The sequence below is a fragment of the Rhinoraja longicauda genome, chromosome 9, assembly GCF_053455715.1.
Source record: "Rhinoraja longicauda isolate Sanriku21f chromosome 9, sRhiLon1.1, whole genome shotgun sequence".
Lineage (NCBI taxonomy): Eukaryota > Metazoa > Chordata > Chondrichthyes > Rajiformes > Arhynchobatidae > Rhinoraja > Rhinoraja longicauda.
The window spans coordinates 32,513,932-32,531,147 of NC_135961.1; the positions used below are offsets into that span (position 1 = coordinate 32,513,932).

The window sequence follows — 17,216 nt, forward strand, 5'->3', positions numbered from 1 at the left end:
ATACCCAGGTTAGGCCCGTATCCCTCCAAATCTTTTCTATCCAAGTACCTATCCCAAGTGCTTTTGCAAAGTTGTTATATTACCTGCCTCAACTACCTCCTCTTGCAGCTTGTTCCATGTACCCACCCCCCCCTCTGTATGGAAAAAGATGCCCCCCAGGTTCCTATTAAATCTTTCCCCTATCAGCTTAAACCTATGTCCCCTTGTTCTTGATTCCCCTACTCTTGGTAAAATAATGAACATTCACCCTATCTCTTCCCTTTATGATCTTGTACACCCCTGTAAGATAGGCCCTCATCCTCCTATGCTTTAGTGACCTTACTTTGCGCTTAGTGCAAATGACTGCTGTGTTTCTTTATAACGTAATAGTAATTCTCTTCAAAGTGACTTGCCTGATTGCGTGGTGGAGGCAGGTTCTCTGACCACATTGAGGAGCATCAAGACTCAACTCGTCAAGATGTGGTCAAATGCTAGAAAATGGGATTCATTATTGCTGGCCTGGTCTATAGGGAGGGGTGGAGCAGGCTAGGACTTTATTCCTTGGAGCGCAGGAGGATGAGGGGTGATCTTATAGAGGTGTGCAAGATAATGAGTGGGATAGATAGGGTAGTTGCACAGAATCTTTTACCCAGAGTAGGGAAACCAAGAACCAGAGGACATAGTTTTAAGGTGATATAAGAAAATAACTGCAGATGCTGGTACAAATCGATTTATTCACAAAATGCTGGAGTAACTCAGCAGGTCAGGCAGCATCCCATTCCTTCTCATTCCTTCTCTCCCGAGATGCTGCCTGGCCTGCTGAGTTACTCCAGCATTTTGTGAATAAATAGTTTTAAGGTGAGGCAGGAAAGATTTAAGATTTAAACAGGTGCATGGATAGGATAGGTTTAAAGGGATATGGGCCAAATGCAGGCAGGTAGGTTACGTAGGTGGGGCACATTGGTCGGCGTGGGTAAGTTGAGCTGAACGGCCTGCTTCCACGCTCTTTGTTCCTTTCACAGAGTCATAGAGTCAATCAGCCCCAGATTGGTGTAATCAGCCATCTCCACACGCGTTGCAGCACCATAGACCAGATGTCATGGTGTGTGACTTGGAACGTGTGATAAACAGCAATGTGTGTATAAATTCTTTGTTCCTTTGTGTGACCGATCAAGTTACAATACAATTGCTCATGTTTGAGTTCGAGTTTAGTTTATTATCACGTTTACCGGGGTACAGTGAAATGCTTTTGCTGTGAACTAACCAGTCAGCAGAAAGACAATACATGATTACAATCAAGCCGTCCGCAGTGTGCAGACACATGATAAAAGGAATAATGTGAATGACATTTGGTGCAAGGTAAAGTCCGATCAAAGATAATATGAGGGTTTCAAATGAAGTAGATAGTAGCTCAGGTTGAATTGTGGTTAATAAATGAATCAAAATAAATGAATTTGAATTGAAGGTAATTTTGATTTAACGATGGGTTATAGGAACATAAAGTTGTAAAAAGAGCTGTAATTTCTGAATCAGCACTTTGCCTTAAAGAGATTCCATTCAGAACGTGACTGCTGTGAATTTGCAGAACTTAGTAAAGTAATAAGTATTCAGATTTCCTGACATGGATGTCACACTAGTTAGGCCATATTACTTTGTAAAATTGAGCATTTAGAGTGAAAAATACGTGGTCAAATCAGTTCTTTGTTACTTGTATGCGCTGACACCCAGTGGCGTAAGCAAGCCATAACAATCCAGTCTCAGCAAGTGGGTTTATTGCACCAAACAATTATATTGCTGAACCCCAATATGGTGGCAGAACAACCAGCATAATCAAAGACCAGTCTCACCCCGGCCACTCCCTCTTCTCCACTCTCACAACAGGTGAGAGATACAGAAGTGTGAAATATACACCTCTAGATTCAGTGACAGTTTCTTCCCTGCTATTATCAGGCAACTAAACCATGCTACCAACAACTAGAGATCAGTCCTGAGCTGCTATCTACCTCAATGAAGACCCTCGGACTATCTTTAATCTGCTTTTACAGGACTTTATCTTGCACTAAACATTATTTCCTGTATCATGTCTCTCTCTGTACACTGTGGACGGCTCGATTGCAATCATGTATAGTCTTTCTGCTGACTGGTTAGCACGCAACAAAAAGTTTTTCACTGTACCTCGGTTAGAGGTACCTCAGATAAAAGCGCAACATTTAAAAACATTTGGACAGGTACATGGATAGGATAGGTTTAGAGGGATATGGGCTGAAGGCAGGCAGGTGGGAGTAGTGCAAAGACAGCATGTAGGTCAGCATGGGCAAGTTGGGCCAAAGGGCCTGTTTCCACGCTGTGTGACTCTGACTATGACTCTCCCTTCTGTCTGCCTGCTACCATGTTCACAGTACCTTCATGAACAGGTGATGATGCAGTTTGGATTTCTTTGCTTGCACAGCTAATTAAAGTAGGTCCCAGTGGAAGCAATCATCCACAGCTTATTATCACCACTGGATACAAACAGCACACTAACTTCCTGTTCTGACATTGAGAAAGGACAGTAGGAGGATACGACTTACCGCTGGACCTTCTCGCACAGTGGTTTGTACACTAAGACTTCAGTAAATATAATTTTAGCTTTCCCTATTTAATAAAGTGCAAGATCAAGCAGCATCTAAATTTAAACTAATTGTTTATTTCGACTTTTGTCACCTCCAGTCTGGATGAGATATGAGCATTTTGCTGTTTAGAGACACAGCATGGGATCGGACCCAACGGCCCACCGAGACCATTGATCATCACCTGTACACTATTTCTATGTTATCCCACTTTTGAATCCTACACACTAGGTGCAATTTACAGGCCAATTAACCCACAAACCCTGCATGTTTATGGAATGTGGGAGGAAACCAGAGCACCCAGAGAAAACTCACGCGGTCAAGGGAAAAGGTACAAACTACGTCAAGACAGCACCCATAGTCAGGATTGAACCCGGGCTTCTGGCGCAGTAAGACAACAACTCTACCGCTGCGCCACCGTGCCGCCCCATTGACGTGACATGTTAATGTTCATCCACAGCGAAGAGAGAACTTAATGATTTAAATAAAACTGGAATTTCAAAATTCTCTATCCAGGCTGTGGGTGCTCAGTCATTACCTCTCTCTCTCTCGCCTAAGTGTTGGGTCTCAAGCCCAAACCGTCATCTGCCATTTCCCTCCACAGATGTTGCCTGACTGACTGAGATCCCCCCGGCAGTTTGTATTATGCTCCAGATTATAGCATCTACATTCTTCTCTGGGTCAATGCAATAGCAGTTGCTCTGCAATCTTGGCCATTTTTCTGTGGGCGTCTTAGGTTCTGGAAAATAGTGGGGAGCTGAAAGAGAGGTAATTACAGGCATAGCTGGGACAACTAGGATTGGGAGGAGAGAGTAATCTAGTAGAGAGCCCAGAGCTAGTGGTAGAGTCTCAGGATAGAAGGTCAGCAATTTAATCAAGAGTCGAGAGTGTTTTATTGTCTTACTAGAACAAGTGGACCTGTTGGGCCCAAACCTCTCCTGTATTGGTGCAGCCCCCTCTCCCCCTCCCCCCTCCCCGCCCTCCCCCCTCCCCGCCCTCCCCCCCTCCCCCCCCTCCCCCCCTCCCCCCCCCTCCCCCCCTCCCCCCTTCCCCCCCTCCCCCCTTCCCCCCCCTCCCTCCCCTCCCCTCCCCCTCCCTCCCCTCCCCCCTCTCCCCTCCCCCCCTCTCCCCTCTCCCCTCTCCCCTCTCCCCCCTCCCCTCTCCCCTCTCCCCCCTCCCCCTCCCCCTCCCCCCTCCCCCTTCCTTCCCCTCTCCCCCTCCCCTTTCCCCCCTTCCTTCCCCCCTCCTCCCACCCTTTCCCCTCCCCCCCTTCCTTCCCCCCTCCTCCCACCCTTTCCCCTCCCCATCCCCCTTCCCCTCTCACCACTCTATCCCCTCAACCGCCCTTATCCTCCCTCCTGCCCCTCCCTCCTGCCCCTCCCTCCCTAGGAGATAGATTTAAACTTTAAAATGAGAATAACTTTTAAAATATAACACCGATTTCAATGAAGCTTCCATTAGCACCAAAGGGACGACGGTGATTAAGGTGGGCATAAAATTGTCACCCTATCATGTACTGTTTTTACTGTAATTCAGGAAAAAACAAAAACAGTAGGAGGAAATTGGTGGGAGAGGGGAGAAATAGGTGGGGGTGCAGGTGGGGCACAGGGAAAGGAAAGGGAGGGGGGAGGGGATAAAGGGGACCATCCATCTGCTTGTCATAAAAACTCCCATCCACTGCATCGACCTATTATCTGCTGTGCTTTGTCTTGCCTCTCCACTTTTCCAGCTTTCTTCTCCCCCTACAATCTGTCTGAAGAAACATCACCAATCCATCTTCACCAGAGATGCAACCAGACCCACTGAGTTACTCCAGGACTTTGTCCTCTTGCATATTAACCAGCATCTGCAGTTCTTTATTTCCAACTTCTATCATCGTCTTTACTTTGGAGTTTAGAGATACAATGTGGAAACAGACCCTTCGGCCCATCAAGTCCACGCCGACCAGTGACCACCCATACTTTGGCACTATCCTACACACTAGGTACAATTTACAATTTACAGAAGCCAATTAACGCCCCCTCCCCTGAAATCTCCCACTAGTCTTACTGTCTCTGACTACATTCTATCTTTGTCCCGCCCCCTCCCCTGACGTCAGTCTGAAGAAGAGTCTGGACCCAAAATGTCACCTTTTCCTTCTCTCCAGAGATGCTGCCTGTCCCGCTGAGTTACTCCAGCATTTTGCGTCTACCTTTGATTTAAACCAGCATCTGCAGTTCTTTCGTACACAACGTACAAACCTGTGTCTTTGGAGTGTGGGAGGAAACAGGAGCACCTGGAGAAAACCCACGTGGTTACAGGGAGAACGTATAAACTCCATACAGACAGCACCCATGGTCAGGATCATACCTGGGTATCTGTCACTATAAGACAGCAACTCTACCGCTGCGCTACTCTGCTGCCAACAGATCTTGGATCTGTGTAATTTTCCTTGTGCCTATTTGAGGTTATCTTGCTTTAACATTTACAATGTAAATGAGTGTGAGGTGTGAATTAGAAATGGATTGAATGTCATGACGGGCCCTTTGGCTTTAAAACTATCTTTGCCTCCTACATTGCTGATAAATGCATATATTCATCTACCACTAATTACATCGTGCATGCTGGGCATTAATGAGCAGAATGGCACCATGCAGCTGTTAAAATCATTAAAGCCGCATGACTTTCTGTCTCCTTTTTTATATATTTAAAAAATCACAAGTGTGCCATAAAATAATTAGCTCCCAAAGAGAAGAGGCATGAACAGTGTTTTGCTCGTGGATCAATTGATCATGTGTGTGCTAGCAAAATGGAGGAACCAGTGAAACATGTGTAGGAAGGCTAATTAAAGAGATCAGAATTGCTACCTTCGCCGTGTCAAGGGTCGAGCACTTCAGGTAGTGTTGTCGCAACAAACTCGGCCCGATCCCGTTGAGCAGTCACGCGTTATTTTATTGCACTGTTCAGTTCCATCCATTCACATTCAGATTCAGATTGACCGTGCTAGCTAGTGTGGACGTAGCCCAGGCCATCATGCAAACCAATCTCCCTTCCATTGAAGGGAAGGTCTGAAGAAGGGTCCCGACCTGTAACATCACATGTTCCTTCTCCCCAGAGATGCTGCCTGGCTTGCTGAGTTGCTCCAGCATTTTGTGTCTATCTCCCTTCGATTGACTCCACCTACACTTCACGCTGCCTTGGCAAGACCACCAGACTAATCAAGGACCAGTCCTCTCCCCAGTCACTCCCACTTTCCCCCTTTCCCATCAGATAAAAGGCATTGAAGTGTGAAAACGCACACCTCCAGATTCGAGGACAATTTCTTCCCAGCTGTTATAAGGAGACTGAACTGTCCTCTCACCAACTAAGAAGCGGTCCAAACCTCCCATCCACCTCATTGGAGACCTTCAAACTATCTTTAATCAGACTTTGCTGGACTTGATCTTACACTAAACATGATACCCTTTATCCTGTATCTGTACACTGTGGACAGCCTGATTGTAGTCATGTACAGTCTTTACGCAGTCTGGATAGTGCATTAAAAAAAAGCTTTTCATTGTACCTCGATGCTTGTGACAATAATAATACACTAAACTAAACTAAACTAAATTTAACTAAACTAAACATCTGTGGAGGAAATGGATAGGCAATGTTTCTGGTCAGGACCCTTCTTCAGATTGAGTTCCTCCATCACTTTGTATTTAGCTGCAGACTTCAGCATCTGTAGCCCCTCGTGTCATGAATTCCCTTACATGATAATTAAACTCCTCTATGTTCGATGTTAGAAGCTTTCGAGCTTTGTCATTTCTTTTGTTGTTGCAAAACATTCCCAAAAATGTGGATTTATATTTAAACAATATAATATTTACATCATGGTAAGATTATCTACAAAAAACAGCTGTATCCAGTGCTCTGAATAGAGGGAAACTAGTCATCTATGAAATCAGAGGGAATAAATTTTTCACAATATTTCACATTTTTTTATGAGAATGATGGAGAGCGTAATGACAGTATTGCTGATTTTCTTTTGGGAAATGTTTTTATTGGGAACATTCATGATGCTGTTGAGTCCATGCATTTGCAAGGCACGGAGCCCTGCATAAATAGTGGAAGGAGCACACCTTTCTACTGCACCATCAGACACCCCCTGTCCCATCTTTGGAAGAGTCTGCTGTTCCCTGCATTGGGCTCATCGATCATCTCACCAATCAATGAGAAGTTGCACTTTGCTGTGTACAAACCAGGACAGGACTCAAGATGGTGGAGTCCTGGAGAGTGTTGCAGAACAGAGAGATCTGGGAGCACAGCTGCACGTTTCCCTGAAATGTGCGAGTCAGATGGAGAGTGTGATGAAGAAGACACTTGGCATGCTTGCCTTCATTGGGAGTGGTATTGAGTACAATCAGGGACAACCTTTTTACTCTCAGAGGGTAGTTCATATATGGAATGAACTACCAAAGGAAACTAATTATCACTTTTAAAAAACATTTGTACCTACCTCTGGAAATAAAGGGTTGAGTGCTATGGGCCAAATGCAGGCAAATGGGACTAGCCCAGTATGCCATTTTGGACAGCATAGGCAAGGTAGGCTGAAGGGCCGGTTTCTGTGCTGTGTAGCTCTATGACTGTATGATCCGACAAGCCACAAAGAGGAAACTAGTCATCTTTGAAACCAGAGCTTTGCCTAAAAAAACGTTTTGAAGATTTAAAGTTGGCTGAATTCCTCCAACAGCTTGTACTAAAACTCCAGTAAAATGGCTGTTTGATAGTTACATGCTGCAGTAAATGCTCTTGTCTCTTGCAGTTAATATCAGTTTTGTTATCAATAAAAATCTGATTAGAATTGTCACAGGTGGGGCACGCTTACCTCGACAGAGACTGGAGAGGTTAATGTAATGTTGAAATAACAATCAGAGCAGTGCTACATAAATATTTGAAGCTATTATTCTCAACCTTGTTTTCCTTGCATAATGCTGCAATGGTCTAGTTGCTTTGGGGAGTAGTGAGAGACTCAGTATGAATGTTTGTTCAGATGGAATCTGTGCTAAAATGTGCGCTCTGAGTGAAAAACCTTCTAGGTACAGCGGTACTATTCAAGGCAATTTGTTTTTGTGATTTAATGATTCAATTCAAATCGATGATAATTTATTGTCACATGTACCTAGGTGCAGTGAAATGCTTTTGTTTTGCATAAAACCTGGTACAATCGTACTTGCAGATCACACCCAGACAGCACACAAGTGTCGTCATGTTTCTGGCACCACCAAAGTTACAAACGTTCACCGATCAGTCCTACCCTCTGCCTGCTGCTGTACGTGGCCGCAGGCAGGCCCACCGCCAACCCCCCTTTGTTCTCAGTCCCCCCTCTGCCAGGTCCCCCTTTCATTCTCCATCCCCCCTCTGCCAATTCCCCCCTTCATTCTCGACCACCCCCCTCTGCCGAGTCCCCCCTTCATTCTTGGCCCCCTCTCTGCCGAGTCCCCCCTTCATTCTCAGTCCCCCCTCTGCCAATTCCCCCCTTCATTCTCGGCCCCCCCTCTGCCGAGTCCCCCCTTCATTCTCAGTCCCCCCTCTGCCGAGTCCCCCCATCATCCCCCCTCTGCCGAGTCCCTTCTTCATTCCCAGCCCCCTCTCTGCTGAGTCCCCCCCTTCATTCTCAGTCCCCCCTCTGGCGAGTCCCCCCTTCATTCTCGACCCCCCCCTCCTCTGGCGAGTCCCCCCTTCATTCTCGGAGACTCCCCATTGGCTCTCCCGTTCGTTTCCATTGGCACCCTGCCAGATTCCTCCTTCGTTCTCAGCGGCCCGCCTCGCTGGGCTCCCCCATCGTTCGCAGGCTGCAAAGTCTGCTCCAAAATTACTGGACTCCCTGTCAGAGCCCTCTCCACCCTATGCGACCAGCAGATGCTAAGGTCAGCTGGCAGGATTTTACAGGACCCCTCACACGTCCTGTTCTCTGCGTTTGAGTGGCTCCCCTCAGGATGCCGGCTTCACTGCCCAGGCTGTAGGACACAGAGGAGAAGGGCAACCTTTGTCCCCAAGGCTGTTCAGCCCCTCAACTCCCAACCACCCCTGTCCCACTGCTCACCCTGTTAATCCCCCCCCCTCCCCCCACCAATAGTATTTGTACTACTCTACGTGCCTTTGTAAATTGCCCCACAGGGACAAATAAAGTGTTTTTGAACTTGAACTTGAACTTCATTCTCAGTGATCCCCCTCCCCACCAGGTTCCTCCCCTTAGTGTAACCCCACTTTTTCTGCGATACTTTCTGCTATGTTAGTCGACAATAGCTTTTACTTTGTTGAAACATGGAGGAACCTGAAGACCCTCAAATGTAAAGTGTTGAGCCCTCGTGAAAGAAATAAAGGATTAACCAGTTTAGACCAACATGCCCCATTTACGTTAATCCACCTGCCCATGCTTGGGCCATATCCCTCTAAAAACCTAACCTGTCCAAATGTTTCTTAAACGTTGTGATAGTACCTGCCTCAACTGCCTCTTCTGGCAGCTCGTTCCATACACCCACCGCACTGTGTAAAAAAAGTTACCCCTCAGGTACCTATTAAATTTATCCCCCCCTCACCTTAACCCTATGACCTCTGGTTCTCGATTACCTGCTTCTTGATCTGGTCTGGTAGCATCTGTGGAGAGAAATGGGCAAAAGACGTTTCAGGTCAGAACCCTTCTTCAGACTGGTGGAGTAGAGGGGAGATAGGTGGCAGAGGGAGGTGGGGGGAAAGGGTGGAGCAAGGACAGGCAAGTGATAGTTGGATCCAGGTAGGAGGAGAAGAAAAAGTGATGCAAATAGCGGAATCTGATAAGGAGGGAAGGTGTGGAGTGATATGTAGAACCTGAGGGAGGGATGGTGGGAATGGGGGTGGGGAATGAAAAATGGGGGAAGTGAAGTATGGGTTGGGTGGCAGATGGAGAAGGTAGAGGAGGAGGAAGGAACTGGGTGTCTTGATAGGACTTTGTCAGTTGATAGCGAGGCCACCATTGATAGAGTGATGTAATTCAGGAATGCTCAAGACGAGAGTTGGAAGAGCACGGGTCTCTCACTAAGTTGTGGGGCTGAAGAAGATTGGCAACAGGGAGACGTGAGACCATGGGTAGACTTGAAAACCAAGCCGGCCATTTTAAAGTTGAGCTGTTGACTAACTGGGAGTGAATGCCAGCGGGCACGCACAGGGCTGACCAATGAAGTTCGTACCTTTTGCATCTCCAGAAAGGAGAATGAGGGGGGAATTTCTTTAGTCAGAGGGTGGTGAATCTGTGGAATTCATTGCCACGGTTGGATGTGGAGGCCAAGTCAATGGGTATTTTTAAGGCGCAGATTGACAGATTCTTGATTAGTAAGAGTGTCGGGGGTTATGGGGAGACGGCAGGAGAATGGGGTTGAGAGGGAAAGATAGATCAGCCATGATTGAATGGTGGAGTAGATTTGACGGGCCAAATGGCCTAATTCTGCTCCTGGAACCTATGAATTTATGAACTGAGCTTGGAGTGATTTAGGACGCAGGTTGGGAGTGGATTGGAGTGGTCAAGTTCTGGTTGTAATGTAGATTGAAGATTCGAGCAGCAGATAACCCAAGGCAGGTCAGTGAGATGGAGATGAGGCATTTTAGTGATGGCTTGGACTAGGTGTCACAACTTTGCCCCGGTTACTAATTGGCTGGTTCTTTCTCAGCTGCTCATCAGAGATACGTTTTGAGTTAACCTGGACTCCCACCAATCTCTCCCCTCCACCTCCCCCGCCCCCCCCCCCCCCCGCCCCCCCTCCCCCACCCCGCTACCTTCCTCCCTCTGGCATCACGATACACAACTTTGCAAACCTGTTTCACAACTTCTGCTCTTATCTCTGACCTTTGTTCCACCATCACGCTATCAAATCTACCCCCTTGCCTGCCACAGGCCACACCTGCCACACTTTGTCTTGCCTCTCCCCTTTTCCAGCTTTTTTCTCCCCCCCCCCCCACCCAACCCCCTAAAAAAGTTCTCGACCCGAAATGTCACCTATCCATGTTCCTCAGAGATGCTGCCTGACCTGATAATTTACTCCAGTACTTTGTGTTCTTTTGTGTATTAATCAGCATCTGCAGTTCCTTGATTCTACATAGGTTTTGAGTTGACCGTTAGGGAATGGAATTTATCGTAGGGTTGATGACAATGGCCTTGGTCTTCTCAATGTTTACTAGCAGGATCTTTCTGTTCAGTGTTGGATGTTGGGCAAGCAATCTGACAATTTTCATAAATAAGCAGGTTATTTGACTTGGAGCGAGTTTCAGACTAAAGATTTGAGACGTATTTAAAAATAGGTAAGATAAACAAACGCTTTATATAAAAGAATAAAATCGGCTCCAGACAGGCTGAATGAAGAGTGACTGTTGATCTACACATCATTAAAGACACCAAAAGGGCAGATCATCATAGCAACTTGCAAAAGCTGGCTCCAGGAAGGCTGATGACCTACGTAACTGGGTTCCATAAAAGACTCTGAACGCAAGCAGACAGAATGTCAGTCATTCCTGGTGCTGAACAGAAGAAGCCCAATGTTGGCAAGCATCGGGCCCAGTGCAGTAGTTCAAACAAATAGAGTTCATTAAATTCCCTGGTTCTCACAGATCCCCGGCTTACAACTTTATCATTTCATGGATGCTCACCTTAAAGTTTGTTTCTGGAATATCTGACCTGACCACAAAACAAAATCTTTTTACTGCATCAAAAATGTCATCCAGTACCATGTATAACGAGCAAAGCAGTGAGTGTATATAACAGTGTGTATACTCAGCCAGGCATTTGTTTTTCAAAGTGATACACATTTTGGGGACTTTAAAAATACTGTTAAAGCTGTTCCAAGTTGCGAAAGGATCAAAAATATTTGTTTTTAATGGTGTTTTTTATCCCCTTGTGGATAATAAATGAAACATTTTTGTTAACGACTCCATGGTTTTTCTTGCTGTTCCTTGAAACAAATATAAAGTTAATTCACATGGAGATGGCAAGCCAATTCCTTTCTTTAATGAACAAGGAAATACACCCATCAGCCAAAACAATATGACCTGATGAGCCAAAACATTATGACCACCTGCCTAATATGCTGTTGGTCCTCCATGTGCAGCACCATACGCAGCAGGGTGCGATGCACTGTGTATTGTAACACATTCCTCCCATAACCACCATTAAAATTTTCTGTGACTTGTGCCACAGTAGACCTTTCTGTCGGTTTGGACCAGACGGGATAGCATTCGTTCACGTATCGATAAGCCTTGGGCGCCCAACACCCTGTCACTGGTTTGTGATTTGTCCCTCCTCGGACCACTGTCGGTAGGTACTCACCACTGCTGACTGGGAGCACCCCACAAGCCTTGCCGTTTCAGAGATGCTCTGACCCAGTCGTCTGGCCATAACAATTTGACCCTTGTCAAAGTCACTCAGGTCTTTACTCCTGTCCATTTCTCCTGCATCCAACACATCAACTTCAAGAACTGACTGTTCACTTGCTGACTAATATATCCCACCCCTTGATGGGTGCCATTGTAACAAGATAGTCAATGTTATTCACTTTGACTGTCAGTGGTCAGAATGTTTTGGCTGATCGGTGTAATGCTGCCTCAAAATCCATTTTAATAATGCACAAGGAATGGGCAGCACAACTATCACATTGAGCACTCCGTCTCGTTTTGTTGCAGATGGAAGATGTCATAGCACGAATGCAAGAGGAGAAAAATGGGATTCCAATCCGGACAGTCAAAAGTTTTTTGTCGAAGATTCCCAGTGTATTTTCTGGTAAGATGCGAATTTTATTGTTTAAGTAATGTTGATGTCGGTTTAACATGGAGAAGTTAGTGACAACTACCATCACAGACGCAAAGACTGTGCACTGGAACCAGTTCAGTTTAGTTTGTTATTGTCACATGTGCTGAGGCACAGTGAAAAGCTTTTATGTTGCATGCTATCCAGTCAGTGAAAAGACTATATATGTTTGCAATCAACCCATCAAAAGGGGAATAACATTTTAAGTCCAGTAAAGTCCAATTAAAGATAGTTCGAAAGTATCCAATGAGGTAGATGGGAGGTCAGGGCCGCTCTCTAGTTGGTGAGAGGACGGTTCAGTTGCCTGATAACAGCTGGATGGAAACTGTCCCTGAATCTGGAAGTATGCATTTTTTACCGGAGTGCTCTTTGAATTAGAGGCTTTCAGCTACAGGGATAGGTTAGACAGAATTGGATTGTTTTCTGGAAAATCGGAGGTTGAGGGGAGATTTGATAGAAGTAAATAAAATTCTGAGAGGCTTAAATAGGGGAGACAGTTGGAACCTTTTTACCCAGGGTGGAAATGTCCAACACTAGAGGCCATGGCTATAAGGTGAGAAGGGGGAATGTTTAATGATGTGCGGGGCAAGTTTTTTACACAGAGATGTGGGGGCCTGTAACGCATTGCCAGGGGTGGTGGTGGAGGCAGAACGATAGTGGTGTTTAAGAGACCTTTAGATGGGCACATGGAAGTGCAGGGAATGGATGGATATGGATCATGTGCAGGCTGATGAGATCAGTTTAACTTGGAATCATGTTCAGCACAAACATTGTGGGCCGAAGGACTCTTTCATGTGATGTACTGTCCTATGCACTCTGGTGCTTGCAGATGTTTGAGCGCAGGGCTCCAATCCTTCAGTGAAATGGTCACCAACAATTTGGAGCTGAGAAAACAAAGACTGGTTAAACTGGCAGTCTGTCCACATCAGCCCACTGACAGAAATGAGAGTGACCTTGAGTGTGAAGTGGAGATGATGTGGGTTGAACATATGGTCTGTGGATTAGCACGCTTCAGCAAAAAGCTCTTGGAGATGATGTGCAGCATTGTGATGAGAAAGAGCGGGGGAGGTTTGGGTGATGTTGTCACCTTGTTTGACACCAGCCTGCGCTGAGATTGAATCTCTGAGGCACAAGAGACGGCAGATGTGGGACCCAGTGGGTGGGGTGGGAGGGGGGAGATGGGGGTGCCGCCATGAACATGGAGTGACCCGTGGGGGGGGGGGGGGGGCGCTGAGGACAAGGAGGGACCGGGGAGGGGGGCGCCAAGAAAAAGGAGGAGGGGGGTAGATGCCGCCGAGATCAAGGAGGGCCTGGGGCGGTGTGGGGGGGCCACTGAAAACAAAGAAGTACCATCGGGACTCTGATATGTACTTTTGTATGTACTTTTGTAACTTTACGTACTTTGCATTTAGCTTAGTTTAGTTTACTATTGTCACGTGTACCGAGGTACAATGAAAAGCATTTTTGTTGCATGCTATCCAGTCACTGAAAAGACTATACACGATTCCAATCAAGCCGTCCACAGTGTACGGGTACAGGGTAAAGGGAATAACGTTTTGTGCAAGTCCAGTAAAGTCCAATTAAAGATAGTCTGAGGAACAAAGAATGTCACTGTACCTAGGTACATGTGACAATAAAGTATAATTGAATCATTGGGAATCTGGAATCAGATACAAAACTGCTGGAGAAACTCACCAGGTTGAGCAGCATCCGTGGGAGGGTGGGGGAGATTATTCAACGTTTCAGGTTAAGACCAGTCATCAGGACTACCCTCCCACAATAAAAATCCAAAAGGTCCTGATCTGTCATTTCTCCACCAAATTTCCAACTGATCTATAATCTTGCTGTCTGTCCCCTTTGTTACCCTTCCTCACTCTCCACGACTCGGCCAACTTCACCATCTGTTCTTAGAGTATGTTTCCATGCTTTATCTCTAAACTAAGTGTGTAGGAAGGAACTGCAAGTGCTGGTTTACACCGAAGATAGACACAAAATGCTGGAGTAACTCAGCGGGCCAGGCAGCATCTCAGGAGAAAGGAATAGGTGATGTTCCGGATCCAAAGAAGGCGACCCAAAACGTCACCTATTCCTTTTCCCCAGAGATGCTGCCTGACCCGCTGAGTTACTCCAGCATTTTTGTGTAAAAACATAGAAACATAGAAAATAGGTGCAGGAGTAGGCCATTCGGCCCTTCGAGCCTGCCCCGCCATTCAATATGATCATGGCTGATCTACCAGCTCAGTAACCTGTACCTGCCTTCTCTCCATACCCCCTGATCCCTTTAGCCACAAGGGCCACATCTAACTTCCTCTTAAATATAGCCAATGAACTGGCCTCAACTACAATAGACAATAGACAATAGACAATAGGTGCAGGAGTAGGCCATTCAGCCCTTCGAGCCAGCACCGCCATTCAATGCGATCATGGCTGATCACTCTCAATCAGTACCCCGTTCCTGCCTTCTCCCCATACCCCCTCACTCCACTATCCTTAAGAGCTCTATCCAGCTCTCTCTTGAAAGCATCCAACGAACTGGCCTCCACTGCCTTCTGAGGCAGAGAATTCCACACCTTCACCACTCTCTGACTGAAAAAGTTCTTCCTCATCTCCGTTCTAAATGGCCTACCCCTTATTCTTAAACTGTGGCCCCTTGTTCTGGACTCCCCCAACATTGGGAACATGTTTCCTGCCTTTAATGTGTCCAATCCCCTAATTATCTTATATGTTTCAATAAGATCCCCCCTCATCCTTCTAAATTCCAGTGTATACAAGCCCAATCGCTCCAGCCTTTCAACATACGACAGTCCCGCCATTCCGGGAATTAACCTAGTGAACCTACGCTGCACGCCCTCCATAGCAAGAATATCCTTCCTCAAATTTGGAGACCAAAACTGCACACAGTACTCCAGGTGCGGTCTCACCAGGGCCCGGTACAACTGTAGAAGGACCTCTTTGCTCCTATACTCAACTCCTCTTGTTACGAAGGCCAACATTCCATTGGCTTTCTTCACTGCCTGCTGTACCTGCATGCTTCCTTTCATTGACTGATGCACTAGGACACCCAGATCTCGTTGATCTCCCCCTCCTCCTAACTTGACACCATTCAGATAATAATCTGCCTTTCTATTCTTACTTCCAAAGTGAATAACCTCACACTTATCTACATTAAACTGCATCTGCCATGTATCCGCCCACTCACACAACCTGTCCAAGTCACCCTGCAGCCTTATTGCATCTTCCTCACAATTCACACTACCCCCCAGCTTAGTATCATCTGCAAATTTGCTAATGGTACTTTTAATCCCTTCGTCTAAGTCATTAATGTATATTGTAAATAGCTGGGGTCCCAGCACCGAACCTTGCGGTACCCCACTGGTCACTGTCTGCCATTCCGAAAGGGCCCCATTTATCCCCACTCTTTGCTTTCTGTCTGTCAACCAATTTTCTATCCATGTCAGTACCCTACCCCCAATACCATGTGCCCTAATTTTGCCCACTAATCTCCTATGTGGGACCTTGTCGAAGGCTTTCTGAAAGTCGAGGTACACCACATCCACTGACTCTCCCCTGTCAATTTTCCTAGTTACATCCTCAAAAAATTCCAGTAGATTTGTCAAGCATGATTTCCCCTTCGTAAATCCATGCTGACTCGGAATGATCCCGTTACTGCTATCCAAATGCTCAGCAATTTCGTCTTTTATAATTGACTCCAGCATCTTCCCCACCACTGATGTCAGACTAACTGGTCTATAATTACCTGTTTTCTCTCTCCCTCCTTTCTTAAAAAGTGGGATAACATTTGCTATCCTCCAATCCACAGGAACTGATCCTGAATCTATAGAACATTGAAAAATGATCTCCAATGCTTCCACTATTTCTAGAGCCACCTCCTTAAGTACCCTGGGATGCAGACCATCAGGCCCTGGGGATTTATCAGCCTTCAGTCCCATCAGTCTACCCAAAACCATTTCCTGCTTAATGTGGATTTCCTTCAGTTCCTCCATCACCCTAGGCTCTCCGGCCCCTAGAACATTTGGGAGATTGTGTGTATCTTCCTCAGTGAAGACAGATCCAAAGTAACGGTTTAACTCGTCTGCCATTTCTTTGTTCCCCATAATAAATTCCCCTGTTTCTGTCTTCAAGGGACCCACATTTGCCTTGACTATTTTTTTCCTCTTCACGTACCTAAAAAAACTACCTTCTGTGGCAAAGAATTCCACAGACTCGCCACTCTCTGTGTGAAGAAATGTTTTCTCATCTCGGTCCTAAAAGACTTCCCCCTTATCCTTAAGCTGTGACCCCTGGTTCTGGACTTCCCCAACATCGGGAACAATCTTCCCGCATCTAGCCTCTCCAACCCCTTAAGAATTTTATATGTTTCTATAAGTTCCCCCCTCAGTCTTCTAAATTCCAGCGAGTATAAGCCTAGTCTATGCAGTCTTTCTTCATATGAAAGTCCTGCCATCCCAGGTACTAAGACATGAAGGCAGAGTTGGCAACTCCGGCCATCAGTGGCTGTGAAGGAACCCGCTGATGAGCAAGAGGCTAGAACTGGAGCAGCACAGATGGCTGTGAGGATAGTGAAAGCAATGGAAATGACTCACAGCGTGTGACATGCAAAACCAAGGTAAAGGTTAGCCAGAGGAACGAGCAGGTGCTACAGTCATGGTTAATTGCAGCTTGGGTTCATTCTCCCCAAAAGGTCCATGAAAGTTTAAAGTTCTAATTAGGCACATCACACATCATAATTAATTTTTGTCAAGCTGCTAAAAATCAATCTAATTCTCTCTAGGCAATTAAAGATCAATTTGGAACAGAGTCATAGTCTCATTACCAAA

General features: G+C 46.1%; 1 protein-coding gene across 2 annotated transcripts in view; it reads left to right on the forward strand.

Annotated features, from left to right (window-relative positions):
• rgs7b (regulator of G protein signaling 7b) overlaps nt 1-17,216 on the forward strand; it is a 298,641-nt gene that overhangs the window by 164,862 nt on the left and 116,563 nt on the right. For both annotated transcript variants that reach the window (XM_078405059.1, XM_078405060.1), the window contains exon 3: nt 12,255-12,351. In XM_078405059.1, the coding sequence (XP_078261185.1) occupies nt 12,255-12,351 (97 nt within the window). The remainder of the gene's footprint in view (nt 1-12,254; nt 12,352-17,216) is intronic.